The sequence below is a fragment of the Pinus tabuliformis genome, chromosome 3_1 (genome assembly GCF_031772625.1).
Source record: "Pinus tabuliformis cultivar Carrire ecotype Pingquan chromosome 3_1, CPIR1, whole genome shotgun sequence".
Classification (NCBI taxonomy): Eukaryota; Viridiplantae; Streptophyta; class Pinopsida; order Pinales; family Pinaceae; genus Pinus; species Pinus tabuliformis.
In genome coordinates this window covers 932,879,099-932,901,605 of record NC_142301.1, presented here as the reverse complement: position 1 = coordinate 932,901,605, position 22,507 = coordinate 932,879,099, and the positions used below count along the sequence as shown (strand labels likewise).

Below are 22,507 nucleotides of genomic sequence, written 5' to 3'. Positions count from 1 at the left end.
CATGCCGGATCACGAGAATATCTAGAACCCTTTGGTGGCATGGTGACAAAATCTGGAAGAAAAAAAATTTAAATGTTTTTTGGTTTTGAATTTTTTTTGGCCTAGTGGCTGAGTTTCTCAGCCACCCAGGGCCACTGTGTAGCTGAGAGCCCCAAACATAAAAAAAAAATTAAAAAAAATTGCAAACATAAAAAAAATTAAAAACAAAATTGAATACGTGGAAAACATTAAAACAAGGTTCATGAAGCTTACTTGAAGCTAACTCTGATCCGATGAAACCTCCTTTAGCCTCCTCCAAGAACTCCTTCAACCTCCTCTAGCTTCACTGCTCAACACTCATACAAATTAGCCAAACACTCAAATGACAAGTGAATGAGAAATGGAAGGGAGAGAGATGCTTATAAAGTTTTTTTTTCCCTCTAGTTTCCCTCTCTCCACCTCATTTCCAAAAAAGAAAAAAAATCAAAATTCTGAAGAGTTTGTGCCTTTTGAGGCTCGACGGGTCCTATACGGGTCCGATGAGGGTCTAATAGGCTACCTGCAAGTTCTATACGGGTAGACAGGTTTTATGCTAAACCCACCGGGTCCGGGTCTTAACCGTGGGTTCTATGCGGGTGACCCGACCCAGTATAAGACCTGTGCAGACCCGTGGGTACTCACGAGTCTTATGCGAGTCATGCTTCATTGATAAAAATGCACATACAAATGATTGGGCACTCATGTGGAGTTACTTTTGACACTGTGGCCTGAATGGCTGCGACAGAACCCTCTTCCTACTCTTTTATGCTCTAAATAGTAAAAATACCACACCCAAATGTTTTTCTCAAATATGGAACAAGTACAATGCAAAAGAATGGAACCCCTTCTCCTCTTAACAACCTGGAATTTAACATAGCTTGATAGCCATCTAGAGGTAGGGTTTTGACTTCCTCAACTGTGATGAGGTTTTGGACCTTCTAGAATCTTCTTGAAAGTCCACACATGGCTAGCCCCACATGTGTGAGTAATGGGGGTTGATGTCACATTCTCTCGTACCATTATGGTCAACCAAGTAGATGAATTGGTGGGAGACATAACTCTCACATATGAGCTTTGAATGAGGTGATTTGTGCACCATTGCAAAAGTCACGGAATATAAAACAACATCCAGGGAGTGCAAGCAGGTGTATTTTGTTCCCAAAAAATGTTGTTTGATGCCTCAAAATGGGTGCAAAAGGTTCTAAACCCCAATTTTTCAAACAAGCCAATTCCTCTAATTTTTCCACCTAGAAAGTTCTGAGATAGATGACAAATTGTATGATTATCCAATTTGAATCAAGACCTGCAAAAGCCCACTAAAATTCTTGCTCTGTGGTTTATGGCCCTGTAGGGTTCAGGTTACCAACCAGGATAAGCCCCACTCACAAGACAAATTATTGATAGGTGAAGTTGTCGACAGGTAGACTAAGGATGTAGTGAATACATAAGCTTGCAACCCCAAGTTTGCGGCATGGTCCAAAGGCCACAAGCCCTAAATGTGAAAATTTCATCTATTGCAGCAACTGGAAATTATTCTCCTAACTGTAAATTAAATTATGTAGTTTATTTGCTATGACAAACAATGAATAAAATCACAACAACAATTTTCACCATAAAAACACTGCGGAAAATAAAATATTGGAAATTGAGAAATCCTAGCGCACACATAAGAATTTTGACATAGTTATTTTGGACAATTGTCCCCGGAAAAACCCAATGAAGGAAAACCAGTGCAGCAGATGAGGGTTTTATTATTATTCTTCAGCAACAATTTTGAGTACAATAATTTAGATGCTCCACCGACAATCTAATCTGAGGAAAAAACTGGCAAAATTATTGTGAGAATTTTCTCTCACCCCACAACTAATTTCTGCCACTGAAATTGCCTCCCTAGCCACACGTTGAGTCTTCTGCGTGACCCTATGTGCAGTGCTTGCGCAAAATCTCTGGGAATTTCAGCCTACCTCTCACTGCCTCTCCCGAGACTGGAATATTTCCTCCTGGAAAACTGCTACCCTCCTCTACCACCTGCTACTCATCCTATGGCTCTATCTTCTCTGTTGAATCTCTGCCACTGAGAAAATTGAACTTCTTGGGCAACTGAGTATCTACACTAGTGTGTTCTCCATCACCACATCGATCCCTTCTTATATCTTTCTGTTGAGACTCCAACGACTAAGATTAAATGTTCATCAATGGTTTAGATCATTTATGGATCGATCCGTGTGAGTTTCTAGATGATTCTCACCTTATCTCAAATAATATTGATTAATTAACCATATTCCCTAAGTTTAGACTTAGGAAATATTTAAAAAACAACTAATAATCTAATTGAGATACTTCTAGGTGGAATTTCCAAAAATGATTTTTGGGGTTTGGAGATCTCATGTATTCTAGCCTCTCCACCAAATTTCGTGGCTAGAACACATTCGATACTACAAAAACTAACACTCCCTCCTAGTGAGGAATGTGTTCTAGTGTTGCACATCCTGCTACAACACCCTGTCTCTGTATCACCCCCTGTCATGCTGTTGATGTTTGGCCATACTGCCCACCAATCACTGCGCAATTTTGATGTTGCATCTGTGCTGCTACTGACACTGCCAACTCTGCATTTGCATTGCAATGCCCTCTCATCTGTTGCTGCTGCAACTGCAAATTTGTCCTTGCTACTGGAATGGGTTGTCGGCCAGACCTATCTGTTCTTTGAAATAGATGAACTTAGCTCTGCCTTGAGCTTTTGTGAGTATGTCTGCAACCTACTCTCCTATGGGAACATACTGTAGCTAGACCGTCCCCTGCTGTACACAATCTCTAATGAAATGACACTGAATAATTATGTGCTTTCAACCTGTCATGAAAGACTGGATTCTCAAAGACCTTTATGCAACTCTGATTATCACAGTAGACTTTGGTCGCCTCCATCCTCTGCCCGAACAAGCTTACTAGCAACTTCTGAAGCCATATAACTTCATACGTAGTTGTGCTTGCTGCCATGTAATTTGCTTCTGCAGAGCTCAAAGCTACCGACTTCTGCTCCCTGTTGCACCATGAACCCACATAGTCTGATGTCATCCCCTCGGGTATATCTTAACCTATACTCGATTGTCGCGCACATGCCTCAAAATATGCCTCACTGCTAACCAATGTACGTTTTCGGCTCTACCATGAACTAACTAAGAGTATTGACTGCGAAGCAAATATCTGGCCTAGTGTTGACCAGATACATGAGAGACACAATAATCTATATAAGGTGGGGTTGACATCCTTGTCATCTAATGCATCTATCTTCTTCTACTTGGTGATCATGGGCATAGACATGGGTCTACAATTCTGCATTCTGAACCTCTTCAGAATATCTATAGCGTATCTTCCTTGCCTAAGGAAGATATCCCCATCCTTCTGCCACACTTACAATCCTAGGAAATAGTGCATCAATCCCAAATCCTTCATATCATACTCTGTTGCCAGGTTCCTCTTGCAGTCCTCTATGAGCCCTGATGATCCTGTCAGAAACAAATCATCCACATACAAAACTAGGATGAGTGGCTCACCCTCTACCATCAAATAATAAAGGTTGGGATCTGCATCACTCTTGACAAATCCCATCTGCTGCAAGTAGTTGTCAATTCGACCATACCATTCACTAGGAGTCGTCTTGAGTCTGTATAGAGCTTTCTTCAGTCTACACACATGAGTGTGCCTCTCATGAGTCTTGAAGCCCTCTGGTTGTTTAATGTACACCTCTTCCTCTATCACCCCGTTCAAGAAAGTTTCCTTGACGTCCATCTGGTGAATTTGCTATCCCATATAAGCTACTAGGGATATAACTGACTGGATAGAGGTGTATCTGGCAACTGGGGTGAAGGTCTCCTCATAATCTATCCTTTATTTTTGTGCATACCCCTTTGCCACGAATTGAGCCTTGTACTTTTCCACACTTCCGTCTACAGCATACTTGATCTTGTAGATCTATCTAGAACCTACCACTGACCTATCTTCAGGCCTTAGCACCACCTCCCAAACATCATTCGTCATGATAGAGCTATACTCTTCTACCATGGCATCTACCCACACTTGATGCTGTGCGGCCTCCTGAAAAATGGAAGGTTCTACAACCTAAGCCATTAATGCTTGGTACCTTTCAGGTTGTCTTCGTTGTCTTTTGTTCGTCCTAGGAGTTCCAATAAAATCCTCTGCATCTCTCAATGTTTGATGAACCTCTTTGTTGGCTCGACCACTAGTGGTGGGAGGTTCAACCAGCTCCTCCTCATCCTGCCTCTGTTGCTCTGTTTGCTGAGAACTCCCCGGATCTCCTGCACTTGAGAAAACACTGGTACTAGTAACTGTACTCGATCCCTGTGACTGTCCTCCTGCTGGTCCCATTGGCTGCCCTTGCTGCTGGACCAGAGGATCTTCTGCGGACTGATTTTTGTGAAAATTTGCTGCAATAATTGATTTATTTCTCCTGCTTATTTATAATAAGTTATTCACCAATACTTCAGAAAATATCAAAATAAATTCAATTGCAGACTTCACAAATTAGGAATAAAAAAAAAACAACAACAACATCAGCATATGAACAATCACATTGACACAGTTGTTTTTAGATAATAGTCCCCGTAAAAACCCAATGTGGGAAAACCGGTGCAGTAGATCTGAGGGTTCAAAAAAAAAGGCAAGAGAAACATCAGCATATGAACAATCACATTGACACTTTTTTTTAGACAGTCATCCCCGGAAAAACCCAATGTGGGAAAACCGGTGCAATAGATCTAAGGGTTCTTATTATTGGCAGTAAATATTTGAATACAATTCAGATGCCTTAGAGAAAAACGACAACCCACTCAGAGAAGATAACTGAGAATTTTCACATTGATTCTAGAGATTTTTCTTTGTCCCCAACTCCTGGTTGACCTACTGCGCAGTCTCTGCGTGAGCCTACGCATTGTTTGCATGAAATCTGCATGAAGGCTCCCTCTAACTGTGTCAACCTAGACTGTTGTTGCTTCTATTGCTGAGAAATCGAGATTTCTCCTGCCAATCACCTACTGTGGTTCCCGGCACCAATCTCTGCTTATCCCCAACACTTCTGTGTCAACCTCCTCGAGTTTCTGTGTTGACCCTCTACGTCAATCTCTTTCAGCTATTGCGTTGTCCCTACTTGGCCCAGCGCTGGCTCTATTATCCTTCTCTGTATATTCATTGGAACTGGAAATCACTTCCTTCCAGTACTGCTTGATCACTGGTTCGAATTCCTTAGCAAACCCTGCCCTAGGAAAATCGAATTGACTGATCAACTCTGTGTATGTTTCCAAATGAACCCCAAGCTTCCATCTTATACTTTTCCTGTTGAGACTTCAACGACCGAGATTAAGTCTCTAATCAACGGCTAAGATTAAAACATGACTTGATCCGCCTTCTAGATCATTCTCACCCATATTTTGATTAATACCCATTAATATTATAATTTTCCTAAGTTTAGACTTAGGAACCTCATTAAAAATATTAATTATTTTAATAAAATACAGTCCGGGTGGAATTTCACCAAACGGTTTTTGGGTTCTTTAGAACTCATGCACCTTAGCCTCTCCACCAATTTTCAAGGCTAGAGCACTTCTGATGCTACCAAAAACTAACACTCCCTCTTAGCGAGGAAAGTGCTCTAGCAACAATGTCCAATTGCATGCTGCTCTGCTTCTAAAGCACCTCCTCTCTAGCAACAATGTCCAACTGCATGCTGCTCTGCTTCTAAAGCACCTCCTCTCTAGCAACAATGTCCCTGCATGCTGCTCTGCTTCTGAAGCACCTCCTTTATGCACTGTTGCTGCCACCAACACTGTGCTGCTGCTTCTACTACACTGTTGCCCATGACACTGCCATTGCCATTGCTGCATCTGTACTACAGCTCCTTCTCAGACGCTGCATCACTCTATTGAAAGGGATTTTCCAACATACCCATTTGTTCTCGAAATTGAACAAACTTTGCTCGACCTGGAGCCTTGGTGAGTATGTCTGCTACCTGATTCTTGTGGGAGTGTACTCCAACTGTACTGCTCCACGCTGAACACAGTCTCTGATAAATTGACACCGAATATCGATGTGTTTGGAGCGATCATGAAATATTGGATTTTCAGAGAGCTTGATACAACTCTGATTATCATAGAAGATCCTCGTAGTTTCCATCAGGCTTCTCTTGAATAGATTTACAAGCAGTTTCCTGAGCCATATAGCTTCACATGTTTCTTTGCTAGCTGCCATGTACTCAGCTTCAACAGAGCTCAGAGCTACAAACTTCTGCTTCTTACTACACCAGAAGGTCATCTCAAATCCAATACCGAAGCAATATCCAGTGGTACTTTTCTTGTCTACTGAACTTCCTGCCCAATCTGCATCAGTGAATCCACTCTATTCGATATCATTGCCCTTGGTGTATCTTAATCCAAAATTGACTGTTCCCCGCACATACTTGAGAATGTGCTTTGCTGCTGCCCAGTGCGCCCTTTTTGGTTCCACCATGAACTGATTAAGGGTGTTGACAGCATAACATATGTCTGGCCTGGTGTTGACCATATACAGAAGCGACCCAATGAGTTGTCTGTATAAGGTGGGGTCCACTTGTCTCACGAAGCATCTATTTTCTTCCAATTGGTAATCATAAGCATAGCCATAGGTCAAAAATCCTGCATTTTGAATCTTTTCAGAATTTCCGATGCATATCTTCCTTGACCAAGGAAGATCTCACCATCCTGCTACCAAACTTCCAATCCCAGAAAATAGTGCATTAGCCCCAAATCCTTCATATCAAACTCAGTTTCCAGGTTCTTACAATCCTCTATGAGTCTGGATGATCTTGTCAAAAATAGATCATCCACATACAATACCAGAATTAACGGCTCACCTTCTACCAGCAGATAATAAAGATTGGGATCGACATCGCTCTTGATGAATCCCAACTGCTGTAAGTAGCTGTCAATTCGACCATACCAAGCTCTGGGTGCTTGTTTTAGCCCATACAAGGCTTTCTTCAACCTGCACACATGAGTTCTCTTTTCATGTGTTTCGAAACCTTCTGGTTGTTCAATATATACCTCTTCTTCTATCACCCCATTCAAGAACGTTGTCTTGACATCCATTTGGTGAATCTCCCATCCCATCTGTGTTGCAAGGGATATAATGGATCTAATAGAGGTATACCAAGCTATTGGGGCAAAGGTTTCCTCATAGTCTATTCCTTCCTTTTGTGCATATCCTTTTGCGACAAACCTAGCCTTGTACTTGTCTACGTTGCCATCTGCAACATACTTGATCTTGTAGATCCATCTCGAACCCACAACTGATCTGTTCTCTGGTCTTGGTACAATTTCCCAAACATCATTTGTCATGATAGAACTGTACTCTTCTACCATGGCATCCACCCATACCTGGTGTTGTACAGCTTCTTGAAAACTAGAAGGTTCTTCGACTTGAGCTACCAATGCTTGGTACCTATCAAGTTGTCTACATTGCCTTTTCTTGGCTCTAGGAGCTCCAACGAATTCCTCTGCGTCCCTCAGAGTCTGTTGTACTTCTCGGCTAGTTCTTCCACTGGTGGTGGGAGGTTCCATTTGTTCCTCTTCCTGTTGTTGTACCTACTGACACTCTTGGCTCCTCTTCTCTTGAAGAGATTGTAGTATTGGTTACTGTGCTTGAACCAGACACTTGTCTTCCTGCCAGATTTGATCCTTGTTGTTGGACTAGAGGAGCATCCTCAGCCTGTTCTTCAAACGACATCTCACGAGATTTCCTGAAGGCTCTATCTTCCATGAACTTTGCATCCCGCCTTACTACAATCTTCCTACTGCTCGGAATGTAGATTCGATACGCCTTTGAAGTCTCGCTGTAACCCACGAGATACCCAACATTGGCAGTCTGCTCTAACTTTCTCCGCTTCTCTTCTAGAATATGGCAATAAGCCACACTTCCAAATATCCTGAGGTGACTTACTTCTGCCTTCTTTCCCGTGAAAACTCCCTCTGGCGTCTTCTTTCCTAAAGCCCTGTGAGGAGTCCTGTTTTAAACGTGTACAGCCGTGTTGCATGCTTCTACCCATAAAAACTTGGGTAGATTCTGATTATATAACATCGCCTTTGCTGCTCCAACAGTAGTTATGTTCTTGCTTTTGCGACTCCATTCTGTTATGGATTATAAGGTGTTGTCCATTCTCTTCGGATCCCTTCTCTTGCACATAAATCTGTGAAGTTTTTATCTGTGTATTCTCTGCCATTGTTTGAGTGCAATATCTCGGTCTTCCTTCCTGTCAGGTTTTCCACTAGAGCCTTAAACTCTTTAAACCGATCAAAGTCCTCATCCTTGGTTCTCAAAAAATAAATGCAAGTTTCCCTGGAATGGTCATCTGTGAAGGTAACAAAATACTCAGCACCACTGATGGCCCTTGTAGACATTGGACCGAAGATGTCTGAGTGTATTAAGCCCAATACACTCTTAGCTCTATTGTTGCTTTTAGAATACACTGCTTTGGTGTACTTGCCTAGCACGCAGCATCTGCATGTATCATCATGCTTGGTGGTAAGCACTGGAACCCTCGTAACAGTTTCCTTGAGCATTTGTAACGCCCCATGATGTAAGTGTACCATCCTTCTATGCCACAACTCATTTAATTATTTTTCTCCATCGACATTATTGCTTATCAATGCCATAGGAGACTCGAGTTGCAACTTGTATAATCTGTTGCTTCGAGTTCCAATCTGGGTCCTCTTTTTCCATTTCGGATGCTTGACATATACTCTATTACCAATGAAGTATACATCATATCCCTTATCTTGTAATTGAGAGACAGAAATCAAATTCATTCCTATACCTAGCACATGCAGTACATTCATGGCCCGAAGACTATCTCCTGCTGCTGTCTGGAATATAACAGTTCCTTTTCCTACTGGGGTGCATTTCGTCCTATTACCCATTGTGATTTGGAAGTTCCTCTGTTCCTCCTTATAGCTTGAGAAATTTTCTCATTCTCCAGTCATATGAGATGAAGCCCTGCTATCAATGTACTAATCCTCGGCTGATGTAGAACTCGATAAGCAAGAAAACTCCTCTTCTAGACTGGAAGCTAATTCGGAAATATTCTAATCCCTATTGTTTTCCATGCCCTTTTTCTTTGCTTCCATCTTGCTTGGACCTTGCTCTCATACTAAGTGAAAATTTACTGCAATAATTGATTTATTTCTCTTGCTTATTTATAATAAGTTATTCACCAATACTCTAGTAAATATCAAAATAAATTCAGGTGTAGACTTCACAAATTAGGACCTGAAAAAAAAAGTCAATGGAAACATCAACATATGAACAATCACATTAACACACTTGTTTTTGGACAATTGTCCTCGGAAAAACCCAATGTGGGAAAATCGGTGCAACAGATCTGAGGGTTCTTATTATTGGTAGTAAATATCTGAATACAATTCAAATGCCTTAGAGAAAAACAGAAATCCACTTAGAGAAGACAACAGAGAATTCTCTCACACTGATTCTAGAGATTTTGCTCTATCCCTAGCTCCTGGATGACCCACTGCATAGTCTGTGTGCGAACCTACGCAGCCTTTGCGTGATTTCTGCGTGGAGGCTCCCTCTGACTGCGTCAACCTGGACTGTTGTTGCTTCTGCTGCTGAGAAATCGAGATTTCTCTTGCCAATCACCTACTGTGATTCCCGACACTGATCTTTGCTTATCCCCAACACTTTTGCGTCAACCTCCTCCAGTTTTTGCGCTAACCCTCTACGTCAATCTCTTTCAGCTGCTACACTATCCCTGCTTGGCCTAGCGCTGGCTCCATTATCCTTCTTTGTATATTCACTAGAACTAGAAATCACTTCCTTCCAGTACTGCCTCTGATCCTCACTGCCTGACCATTGGTTCGAATTCTTTAGCAAACCCTGCCCTAGGAAAATCGAATTCACTGATCAACTCTTTCCGTGTGTTTCCAAATGACACCCAAGCCTCCATCTTATACTTTTCCTGTTAAGACTTCAACGGCCGAGATTAAGTCTCTAATCAACAACTAAGATTAAAACATGACTTGATCTGCCTTCTAGATTAGTCTCACCCATATTTTGATTAATACCCATTAATATTTTAATTTTCCTAAGTTTAGACTTAGGAACCTCATTAAAAATATTAATTATTTTTTAAAATACAATCCAGGTGGAATTTCACCAAACGGTTTTTGGGTTCTTTAAAACTCATGTGCCTTAGCCTCTCCACCAATTTTCAAGACTAGAGCACTTCCGATGCTACAAAAAACTAACAATTTTGATCACCTGTAGGCATCTCACGAGATCTCCTGAAAGCTCAGTCCTCCGTGAAGTTCACTTCTCGTCTCACCACAATCTTCCTATTGCTAGGAATGTAGATCTTGTATGCCTTTGAGGTTTCGCTATACCCAACAAGAAACCCCTTCTCTGCAGTCTGATCCAATTTGGTACGTTTTTCATCTGGCACGTGGCAATAAGCAATGCTACCAAAGATCCTAAAGTGACTAACTTCTAGCTTCTTCCCTGTGAAGACCCCTTCTAGCGTTTTCTTCCACAATGCCCTATGAAGAGTCCTGTTCTGAATATACACTGTCGTGTTACATGCCTCTGCCCATAGAAACTTGGGCAAATCCTGGTCATATAACATAGCCTTTGCAGCCCCAACTATGGTTATGATTTTCCGCTTCGCTACCCCATTATGTTGAGGATTATATAGGGCTGTCCATCCTCTTCTAATGCCTTCCTTCGCACAAAAATATGTGATGTCCTTATCAATATATTCTCCACCATTATTTGAGCGAAGCACCTTGATCTTCTTTCATATCGCATTCTCCACGAGAGCCTTAAACTCTTTAAAACGATCGAAGACCTCATTTTTGGTCTTCAAGAAGTAGATCCAGGTTTTCCTGAAATGGTCATCAATAAAGGTGATGAAGTATTCAACACCATTGAGAGATCTAGTGGACATTGGGCCACAAATATTTGAATGTATAAGTCCTAACACGCCATTTGCTTTGATGTCACTTCTTGGGAATGCTGCCTTAGCATACTTCCCAAGTATGCATCCTCTACACACATCATCGTGTTCTGTGCCAAGTTTTGGAACCCCTCTTATTGTTTTCTTAAGCATCTTGAGTGCTCCATGGTGTAGATGTCCCATTCTCCTTTGCCATAATTCATTCAGATCCTTCCCACCGCTATAGTCACTACCTATCAATGCCATTGGAGAGTCGAGCTGCAACCTGTACAATCTATTGCTTCAAACTGCAATTTGTCTTACCTTCTTCCAGCTTGAGTGTTTAATAAACACTCGCTTCCCTACGAAGTGGATATCATATCCTTTATCCTGTAACTGGGATACTGAAATCAGGTTCATGCCCAATCTCAGCACATGCACATCTATAGCGCTGGTGCTTGCTGCTGATTCCCTCTGAAAATCGATGGTACCTCTCCCTACTGGAGTACACTTAGTTTTGTTTCCCATCATTATTTGGAAGTCCATCTGCTCCTCCTTATAGCTAGAGAAATATTCTCTAATCCCTGTCATATGAGTTGATGCTCCACTGTCTATATACCAGACACCTTGTGAAGTTGAGCCTGATAAGCAAAGCAAATTCATCCTCCAATCTGGAAGACAACTCTGAAGCTCCTTGAATATCAAATCAATCCATGGCCATACTGTGTATTATTCTTCTTCCACTCGACGCTGGTTTACTCTAGCGAACTGCTACAAACTCTCTGCGTCCATCCAAAAATCTGCCCAACAAAAAATCTGAGTTGCTCCCTCTGCCTACTGGAATCACTCAATCTAGAAAGTCGAATTTTTGTCTCTCTGCTCTGAAAAATCAAACTTCCTCAAGCAACTCAGCCTGCTTGGCAATCGACCGCGCTGTCCTTGGGAATTTTGGCTTGCTGGTCTTATTGAACAATGAAATTCCTTCTTTCGCTTCAAACCTCTTCGATTGATTAGTCACGCTTTGATACCATGTGAAAATTTCATCTATTGCAGCGACTAGAAATTATTCTCCTAATTGTGAACAAATAATGAATAAAATCACAACTGCAATTTTCACCATAAAAATACTGCGGAAAATAAAATACTGGAAACTGAGAAATTCTAGCACACCCATAAGAATTTTGACACAGTTATTTTGGACAATTGTCCTCAGAAAAATAGGTGCGACAAATGAGGGTTTTATTGTTATTCTTTAGCAGGAATTATGAGTACAATAATTTAGATGCTCCACGGGCAATCTAATCTGAGGGAAAAATTGGCAAAATTATTGTGAGAATTTTCTCACCCCACAACTAATTTCTGCCACCAAAATTGCCTCCCTAGCCACCTGCTGAGCCTTCTGCGTCACTCTCTACGCAGTGCTTGCACAAAATCTCTGGGGATTTTGGCCTACCTCTCACTGTCTCTCCCGAGACTGGAATACTTCCTCCCGGAAAGCTGCTACCCTCCTCTACCACCTGCTACTCACCCTCTGACTCTATCTTCTCTGCTGAATCTCGGCCATTGAGAAAATTGAACTGCGTAGGCAACTAAGTATCTGTACGGGTGTGTTCTCCATCACCACATCGATCCCTTCTTATATCTCCATTACCACATCGAACCCTTCTTATATCTTCCTGTTGGGACTCCAACAACCAAGATTAAATCTTAATCAATGACTTAGATAATTTTTGGATCAATCCGTGTGAGTTTTTAGATGAATCTAACCTTATCTCAATTAACACTGATTAATTAACCATATTCCTTAAATTTAGACTTAGGAAATATTTAAAAAACGGCTAATAATCTAATTGAGACACTTCTAGGTGGAATTTCCATAAACGATTTTTGGATTTTGGAGATCTCATGTATTCTAGCCTCTCTACCAAATTTCGTGGCTAGAACACATCCAATGCTACAAAAACTAACACTAAAGAGCATGGAATATATGTGAGACTTTCAAAAGTTTGCAATGCCTAGATATTGCAAAATCACAGGGACCATGCTACAACCTTGGGGCTGTAAGCTTATGCATTCCTGAAGTCCACTTTAGAAGCCAAACAATCATTTGGCCTTCCAATTTCTGTCCATTGAGATTCCAGTCTGGCAGCAGAAATTTTGTTTGTGTGTGTACACACACATGTATATGTAGGAATGGGAGGCATAAAGCTACTAAGGAGAGTTTAGCTAGTGTTTACTTGAGATGCCTACATGTAAGCTGTGGCATTTTTGTAATACAGTCTCTATAGAGAAACTTCGTTTACAAAAGTCTTGTTTTTGTTCCAGTTCCCAAGCATTTTGGTTATCTAAGCTAGAAATAACGATATCATTGTGCATAAAAAGGCTCAGCTCCGAGGCACATTACAAAGCCTTTAATGCATAAGGACAAAAGCCAAAAACACTTGTAGCAATAAGGCCACGAGTCTAAAAACCGCATGCTAACTTGATCTGAGACCTGAAGAGTTAATGCTTCAGGACAGTGTACAGAGTTAAATCTCCAGGACAGGTCACAGGACAACAAGAATTTTTGAGCCACAGCAAACCTACAGGGCGGGATGCTTAAAATTTTTCAGATCACATTCATTTTAAATTTCCAATGCATCAGTATGCAGAGACTATTCCCAGTGGAATATCATTATAGCTTCTGAATTTATTGATATTTTTGTCCATAATGCCTCTCAAAAATTTACTTTTAATGTAGAATACCATCTAGTTAAAAATTTAGATATAATGTATATGTTTTTAAATGATCTCTTGGCTATTTTTAATATGTAACTGTGAAGGTAAATTTATAGTGTTTATCAGTGGTCCACTAACTTTCATTTGATCTTGGATTGCAGCTTCTATGGTGAATGAAGTATCTTATAGTTTCAGTGATGAATCCTCAGCTGCTCGACAATTAATTTCAGAGACAACAATAGAGGTACTTTTGTATTCAATTCATTCTGGTTGCAGAAGTAGAAAATTCATTCATGATGTCATTTCTTTTATGAGTCAACCATGGATTATTAATACAAAGCTGAGATTTACCAGGTTGACCTTGATATGAACAACCTGTGTGCAAGCCTGGATTAACAATACTAACCCGTTATTTATCAGGTTATCATTGATATACCTTTTGCATTTCGAGCAATACCTGTTGAAATTATAGAGTCTACAGGAAATCAAGTTTTGCAACAGCTGCTTAAACTGATGCTCCCAAGATTCTTGAGCCAGGTTGGTTAAATATTCGAAACCTCACAGAAAAGGAATGTTTAAGAATTTTTTCTCTGATCATAATGCTTTTTACGTGGTTTGTTCATTCTCAGTTTTAGATGGCCCATGTGTTTCACCCCTGACACTGCAAAACAATTGTATTTAGCTAGCAATCTATGTGGGAGAAATAAATTATCCTATCGAAGGAAAAAGTTTTGTCATGGTTTAGAGGAATAGACTGGGGAAGTTTTTTTCGCTTTGTATCAAAATTATGTAAACCAGTAAGAATTTCATGAAAAGCTTTTTGTGGGCCGAGTTTAAATCTGACACATTACAGTGTCCATTCATTTAGCTAAAAAATCATTTTTTCTAAAAATCTCATGTAAACATTCAATCTGGTTGCTGCCTGGGCTTTGGTTGTACATGGATCGTTTTCGTCAATTCTTGGCTTTTTGGGTACGATTTCTTATTCTCTACCTTTTTGGCAGCTTTCCAAGGACTACAAGGCATGGGCTACTGGTGACACATCTCGTCGTCCTCTTGGGACAGGGCAAATATGACAATAATTCTGGGAAGAACATCAACATTCTATTGATTTCATGAAAAAATAATTACTGTAAATATCTTTTACATATTTTGTGGGATTTTCTGTTGTAGAGAGAAATTTTTGTTGTCAGAATGTTCCGGTTGATTTGTTTTTTTTTTTTCCAAATATCTTTGGCATTTTAATTTGTACATATTCTGCTAGATATTGCCTCCTGGCACTTGCAGATCATCTATCAGATCGTTTACACCCAGAATTATATTGTAATTTTATACCTTGTTAGTGAAGCATGGTTTTCTACCCTAACTGCATATTTGAAGGTTTAGTTCACCTTTATGGGCATGTTATCAAAATAGGTTTCCATGTCGTGATTATGAGATATCTGCATTATTTTATCCTTAAAACATATGATCCTATGTAGTTTCAGAGTTACAAGTATGGATAGCAATCTACAGAGCAGCTTTGTGCAGGCATGCTAGCAAATTGAGCAAGGTACTGGTACTCTCATGCTATTATATCACTTTTCAGACGAACTGAAGTTCACTCTCGGAGCATAGGTCCTACCTTTGTTGTGAGACTTATTTGTAAAACTATGAAAGAGCATATTCATAATCTTGGGAGCAATAAACAGTTTACAGTCTTGACCATGTTTCTATGTGATTTTGTATGACAACAAAGCTAGAAAATCTGCTAAGCTGGATGACGAGAACCGATGGAGAGGATTTTGTAGGTATTTTTTTTATTTAGTCCCAAAGAGGAAGTAGAATCAGTCAAACTAAAACCTGAGTTTCGCCAGAAAAATCAATCAACGAGATGGTTCTTATTATCCTTGTGTGGCATCTGTGCCTTTCCCTATTTCCGTAGTTCCGGAATATTATAGTTTAACAAAGTTCAGTAAGATCTCTTTGTCTGGGAGGTATCTATTCCACCAAAGTTGCAAAATCTTTTACCCTTTTTACTGTTTTTTTAAATGCCTAGACATCAAATTAAGAGTACAATTTGGTGTAATTTTCTTTATATATCAAGAAGAATAAAAACCCCAGGGTGATTGTAGCTTATTTTTATTTTTTAAAATGCCTAACTGTCAAATAGGTTCTGTGTATAAATTTTTCTTTAAGCATGTTTATCGTTTATAATCCTTTATGTGTTATATCTTTAAAGAGGAAGAGTGGAAGCTGATCTTTCAATTTCTTCTAATATTTCTAGGATGTCTGTTATGGTGGAAACAGCAACAAATATTAAATGTTTGGATAAAATAGAATAAGTTATTAATGGCAATACCAAAAGTGTTACGTTGGTGAATGATCTGAATGGTTATGGTTATGGTTATGGTTAGTATATTTAGTTACAGAATAGATCATAATGTTATAAAAATGTGTATATTCTTATTGTGTTGAGAGGCGCAGTTTATAGCCTGGTATGAATGAGATGTGTAATTTTTTTTGTGATCAACTTTTAATTGGCACAAAATATTGTCTAAATTAAAGAAAAACAATGTGGTTATAATAAACTAATAAAATCGAATATAGATTTTTTTGTTAGTTTTAATTAAAAGCATTATAAAACATCATAATTCCACTCGCGCTGTGATCACTCAGTTGATTACTCAGGTGTTGTTCTTACAACACGTGCGACTCTCAGCCATAAATAAAATATTTTGATATCCATATGAAAAACGTAATTTTATACCAACTTTAAAGAGATTGAAAGCTTAAAAAAACAAATAACTTATTTTTCACTTACAAGGTATAATTCTTATTATTTTTACAAGCGTTTCAATACAAAACTTAAAGAGATTATTTGAATATCCATGTTAACTATTTTATTTTAATATCAACGTCATATAGTGGTGGGGATGCAAGTTAATCTTAGCAAAAAGAAAGTAGTGGTTTTCTCTAGAAAAAGAAAACATAACCAACATAAGTTCTACTTTGAAGACAACATTTTGGAAGAAGTTGTAGATTACAAATACCTCATAATTGACTTCAACAAAAATCTAAGTTGGGATGGTTGTAAAAAAAAAGAACTTTGAGGAGTTGGAAAGCATTTTATGTTATTCAAAATAGGTGTAGAGAGGTAGAGTTATGGGACTGGAAAACCACCCAAAACTCTTTTTGAGCTTCTATTGATTCTGGTGATTCTCTATGGTTGTGAATTGTGGGCCAACAGTACATCCAACAAGCAGTGGAAACAAATTGAGAAAATTCAGAAGCATTTGATTACAAACAAATTCAAAATTAAAAGTGCAGTTCCTTATGCTATCTTGTTAAGTGAAACGGGGGTTTTTCCTATTGAAGCAATTGCTATGTTGCGAATCATAAGGTATTTAAAAAAAAATTCAAATGGAAGAGGACAGATGGTGTAAGGTTGTCTTTAATGACATATTGTGCAAAAGAAAAAAGACTTGGATGCAGCGAAATAAGAAATGGTTTAGTAAATGGGGTATTTGCTTGAACATGTGTCCCATAAATAGTAAAGAGATAAAAGCTTTTGTTATGGACAAGTTCCACAAGCGTACTTGGGATAAGGAGCTAGGGAGAAAGAAAAAATATTATATAGAAGTGTTTAATCCCACTCATATCATTAACAAAAAACGTACATAGAGGCCAATATTTCTTGGAGAGCCAAAATTCTTATTGCTCAGTTAAGGGCTAATTCTCATTAACTCCGTTGTGAAACAGGGCACTGGAAAAGGCCAAAATAAGTGTGGGAGGAAAGAGTATGTATTTTTTGTTCTTTTGAAAAAAGTGGAAACATAAAAGCACTTCATTTTAGAATGTGAGGTCTTCAAAGGAAACAAGGAAAGTTATGTAGATATTTTGGCAGCTAGTTCTTGGGATAATCTGTTTACCGAAGGGTTTGTCGAGAAGCTAGGAGTGCTTATTGTGAGGCTTCAGAGGAAAAGTGTTGAATACATCAACCAAATGAATAAACAAACAATATGTCTCATAGGCTATCTTTAGCCTCGTGGACGTTAAAATAATTTTATTTCTTTCTTTCTATGTGTATATATATAAAGAGTAATATGAAAAAAAAAAATAGTCATGACCATAAAAGACTATTTCCGCGTTCAAAGAGAAGTAATTGAAAGTAAAATAATTCCATTCTTCCTAATAAGAATAAAAAGATGTGTAATATTTTAATTTCAACTATGTTTATTGTTGAGAAATCAAGGGCAGCTAGATTAAAAGATTTCTCTTACTTTGATAGCTGCTTGTAGTCTTCAGCTTCTTCTCTAGAGTTGCCAAATGCATTCTAGAATTAAAAGAACTTCTTGTTCATCATATAGAGGAGGCAACATGATTTCCCTACCACTTTCTTGAGGCTCTAGACATGAAAATTGTTTTGTACTCACGATATTGTTGTCACTTCAAGTGTATATGCAAACTACCTTACTCTTGTTAGAGCCTTGTAAGGTCCATGGTATCTAGTCCCAAGTTTTCCCACATTTTGCCTTTGAGAATTGATTATGCAATTGAGTCTGAAGGGAACGCAATTAGCGGCTTCAAATTTCCACTCACTATGGTACTACACTGGTTGGGACTTCATCCCACCTCGGGTGAGTTTGAGGTTCTCCTTTCGCTGCTTCAATATCTGCTGGGTTTCCTCTAGAAAGCCTCTGACAACCAACGTTTGAGTGTCTTCAATGGTCAAATCAATCAACAAAGGAGGGCCATAACAATAAAAGGCTTCAAATGTTGACATTCAAATGCATGGGGTATATTTTATATTGTACAAATTCTTTTCCAAGTGCAACTAATTTTTTAAAGGAAGGTTGTTGTTCTGCAACACAGTTTCTAAGTACTCTTCTAGACATTTATTAACAATCTCCATTTGTCCATCAGTTTGAGGGTGATCTTGGGATCAAGATTGTGCCATCCATTTAAAACAATTCCTTCCTATAGTTGTTGATGAACTTTGGGCCTTGGTCATTATCAATGTTCTTTGGAATCCCATGCAATGTAATGTTACATAAATAACTGAGTAAAATTTGAGGCTTTAACAGTGATATCCATGAGAATAAAATGGTCATAGCTAGTGAATCGATCAACCATGGTGAAGATACAGTGGCCCTGCACCCAATAGGCAAACTTGTAGTGAAACTCATGCTAATTGGATTCCTATTTTTGGTTGGAAATGGGCAAAGGTTATAACATATAATAGACATGGTTTCTTCATAATTTTCATATCAAGCAATAATTTTTTTCACATTTGCGACAAGACCCTTCCAAAAGTTGTAACATTTCTTAAAAGGACTAGTGTGACCAACAATAGGGAAGGAATTGCTTTTCGCTAAGACCTCCATATATTTAATAAGAGGTTGGTACACTATGTATGAGGTTCTTGTAGAAAATCAGATCATCCAAGAATTTGTACTTGCTATCTACTTGTTGCACCTTCCTTGGTTCTTGTAACATAACATTGACCTTCTCATCCTTGGCATGTTCAACTAATTTGTCTCTTCTTTTCACCCTAGTTCCATTGTAGATATTACTTGTAACTTGGGAATTGAGATAATGAATATGCAACCACATTATTTTTCCTTCTATCATATTGAATTCCAAAGTTACAACTTGATACTGGCTCACCCACTTTGCTTGTTGCTCACTTAAAGTCTTTCCTAGACGAAAACACTTCAAACTCTAATAATTTGTTTGGATAATGAAGTGTTGCCCTAACAAATATTGCTTGAATTTTCCTATAGCATACAAAAGGATGAACTTTGTTGTACCTTCCCCAATTCTTTAACTTAGCAACAACCATCTCATCCTTGGCGTATTCAACCAATATCTCTTTTTTCCAGCCAAGTCCTACTATGAATATTACTTGTAACCCAAGAATCAAGATAGTGAATTTGCAAACATGTTACTTTTTCCTCTCTTATATTGGGATTTGAAAGCCACATCTTGTAACTTTCTTTCCGACTTTGCTCATTGCTTACTCAAGTTCTTATTGGATTATACCTCAAGCTCTAGTGGCTTGCTTGGATAACAAAGTGTTGCCTTGACAAATATTGCTTGAATTTTCCTATAGTATGCTCAAGGGTGAACAATTCCTTTTCACAAGTGCATAGTAACTCATCCTTATCATCCAACTTCTCGCTTTCAAAGGGAATTGTCTATGGATTTTGCATAAGGACAACCTCTATGTTGGTGAAATCTCAATGTTGAAAATAGTAGTGAGAAAGGTCCTTTGACTTGTGCCTGAGTTAAAGAAACCAAGAAGCAATTTTCCTTAGCATGCACGATTTCCTAAAAGTTAGGATGAGTTCCTAAAATTTAGGACAAATTCCTATAAGTTAGGACAGTTCATGAAGCATTTTGTTTAATGCGCAGAAGTGGAAGGCTCAACTGTTGTCTTCTAGTGCAAGTTAGATTTGGGAAAAGGACGAGTGATTGAGTCTCAATTCTAAATTGAGACTAGACGAGTTACAAGAGTTAGTTTGACTCAGTTAACTCATCAATCACAAGTCGACTTCCTAAAATACAACTTGCCAGATTTAGCCTATGCGAATTGCTTATAAGGAGGACGAAGGCACCATTGTACATCATTGTTTTGTGAGCACGAGTTGGTGAGACAAAGCAATAGAGAGCACAAGTTTGTGTGTGTGAGCTTGTGAGAGGAAGAGTGTGCAAGAGAAGCTTGTATGCAGATTTGAGGAGGAATTTCCCTTGGGATTTGTGCAAGGATTTAGGGAGAATCCCCTAAATAATAGGAGCAGCCTATGCGCATAGAAATAGGGAGGCAAGATTAGGCTACTTGCAAGTGTTTCAAGCCTAGTTCAGGCAGGGAGAACCATTGTGTTTTTTATTGAGACAATATTGTATTATAGGAGATCTATTGCTCATTCTTCTATCAATAAAATTCTCAAACAAACAAAGGGTTTTCTAGTTGGGTTCCATAGAAATTTTTGTGCCTTGATTATTGAGTGATTGTGTTTATTTCTGTTCCTATTCCGCTACAAATAAGTAGAGAAAATTTGTGTCCTAATGAAAAGAAGCTAGCTTTCAAATTGTTCATTAAGGCAGTAGCAAAATTTTGTGGATTTTCTACACTTGAAGTGTGAGTACGAGGCTAGAATTCATTATCTTTTTCAAATGTTGAAAGGTGGTCTTTATTTCCTTCGTCTGTTTGAAGTTTGTTTTTCTTTGTCAAATTTGTGAGTGGTATCATGAAGCCTACAAATCCCTTTATATATATATTTATATATTGTTAGAATTTATAGAATCCTTTAACTGTGTCTTAAGGTGCACAAAACTTTGAGATGGGCACTTGGTTTTTTAATAGAAAACTATCAATAAAACTAGAATGAAATGATATGAGAATCATAGATTTAAATACAATTTAACAGAAAATTAAGAATATGGCAAACCATGTTGCACTTTGGATTCCAAAATGTGGGAATGATAGGGACAGGGAAGGAGTGTCTGGCATGACTATAGAACACCCCCAAATCTCTCTCTTGCTCTTTATATATATATATATATATATATATATATATATAATAGAAAAATCATGTATACACTAAACCATCTTGCACTTTGGTTTCCAAAATGTGGGAATGATAGGGACAAGGGAGTGAGTGTGCGGAAAACTAGAGCACACCCCCAAATTTTTACAGGATGATAATAATCTCTCTCTCTCTAATGTCCCTTTCTTAGGATTACCCAATCAACGAATAGAATAATTCCTAAATGTGCCAGATTAAACTTGTGCAATAATAAAAATGCTCATTGAATCCTTCTTTAAACACTTAACATACATCCAACCACTACATTGTCCATCAACTCATTGAAACATTTCATCAAACAATTTGCTTGTGCATTATTTTGACAAATATTTTGCATGCAAATTAAATAGAAAATGTCAGTATCATTTGTGTTGCACATAGTGTTGCCATTGATGATAACAAATGTCATTGATGTCAAAGGGGATGCCCAAGACAATAGCAATATCATCCATGGGTCAAAGAAAGCAGTTTAACAACTAGATATCTTGCATGCCTTTATCGATTCAGTGGAATTTCAGTTCTCACCCAATGATTGGACTATTGACAACAAGAGTAGACTCTGTGCCACTAACGATATGGTTCCCGAAGAGCAATGGGTTCACACAATTTTAAAAACTGGGAAAAGTTTTAAAAAACCAAGCTTCAATAGAAATAGTGTGTTTATATGCATGATTTTATCAGGGTTCTTGTTTCCTACCAATGCAGTTGGTGGAGAGGGCACTAGCAAGATTCCCAATATCTCCCAAGGATCTTCATTGTTATCAGAAACTCTAATTCTAAATTTAATTTGATGGGATTCACATACGTTATTAAACACCTAATACTTGCCAGCTAAAGTAAACCAATAGAGGAAACTCAATTGAAATCACATAAACACACTTATCTCATAAAATCACCTGTAACAAACAAATAGAGAAACCCAATTGAGATCAATTTTGTGAGAATAAATCGAGAATTAGCCAATGAAAAAAAAACATAATCCCTTGCAACAACTAATAGAGGAAACCCAACTGAAATCAATTTTGTGAGAAGAAACAGAGAATTAGCAAAAGAACAAAAATAACAATGGTGATGAAGCCTCAGTTCTTCAATGGCGACCCCTGAGTACATGGGGATGAATGACCCCTGCTGTAATTCATTCAAACTCCATTCGTAGAAAACTTACTTCCCAAATTTTAACTTAACTTGATGGACCCTATTGTTTCTTGAT

At 38.5% G+C, this 22,507-nt stretch overlaps 1 protein-coding gene across 1 annotated transcript in view; it reads left to right on the top strand.

The window, feature by feature from the left end:
• Positions 1–15,092, top strand: part of LOC149190830 (RAP release 2, galactose-binding-like domain protein, putative (DUF1997)) — a 102,202-nt gene extending 87,110 nt beyond the window's left edge. The window contains exons 4-6 of the mRNA XM_089412277.1: positions 13,888–13,970; positions 14,147–14,263; positions 14,731–15,092. Of these exons, the coding sequence (XP_089268403.1) occupies positions 13,888–13,970; positions 14,147–14,263; positions 14,731–14,802 (272 nt within the window). The 3' untranslated portion in view covers positions 14,803–15,092. The remainder of the gene's footprint in view (positions 1–13,887; positions 13,971–14,146; positions 14,264–14,730) is intronic.
• Positions 15,093–22,507: the final 7,415 nt, after the last annotated feature.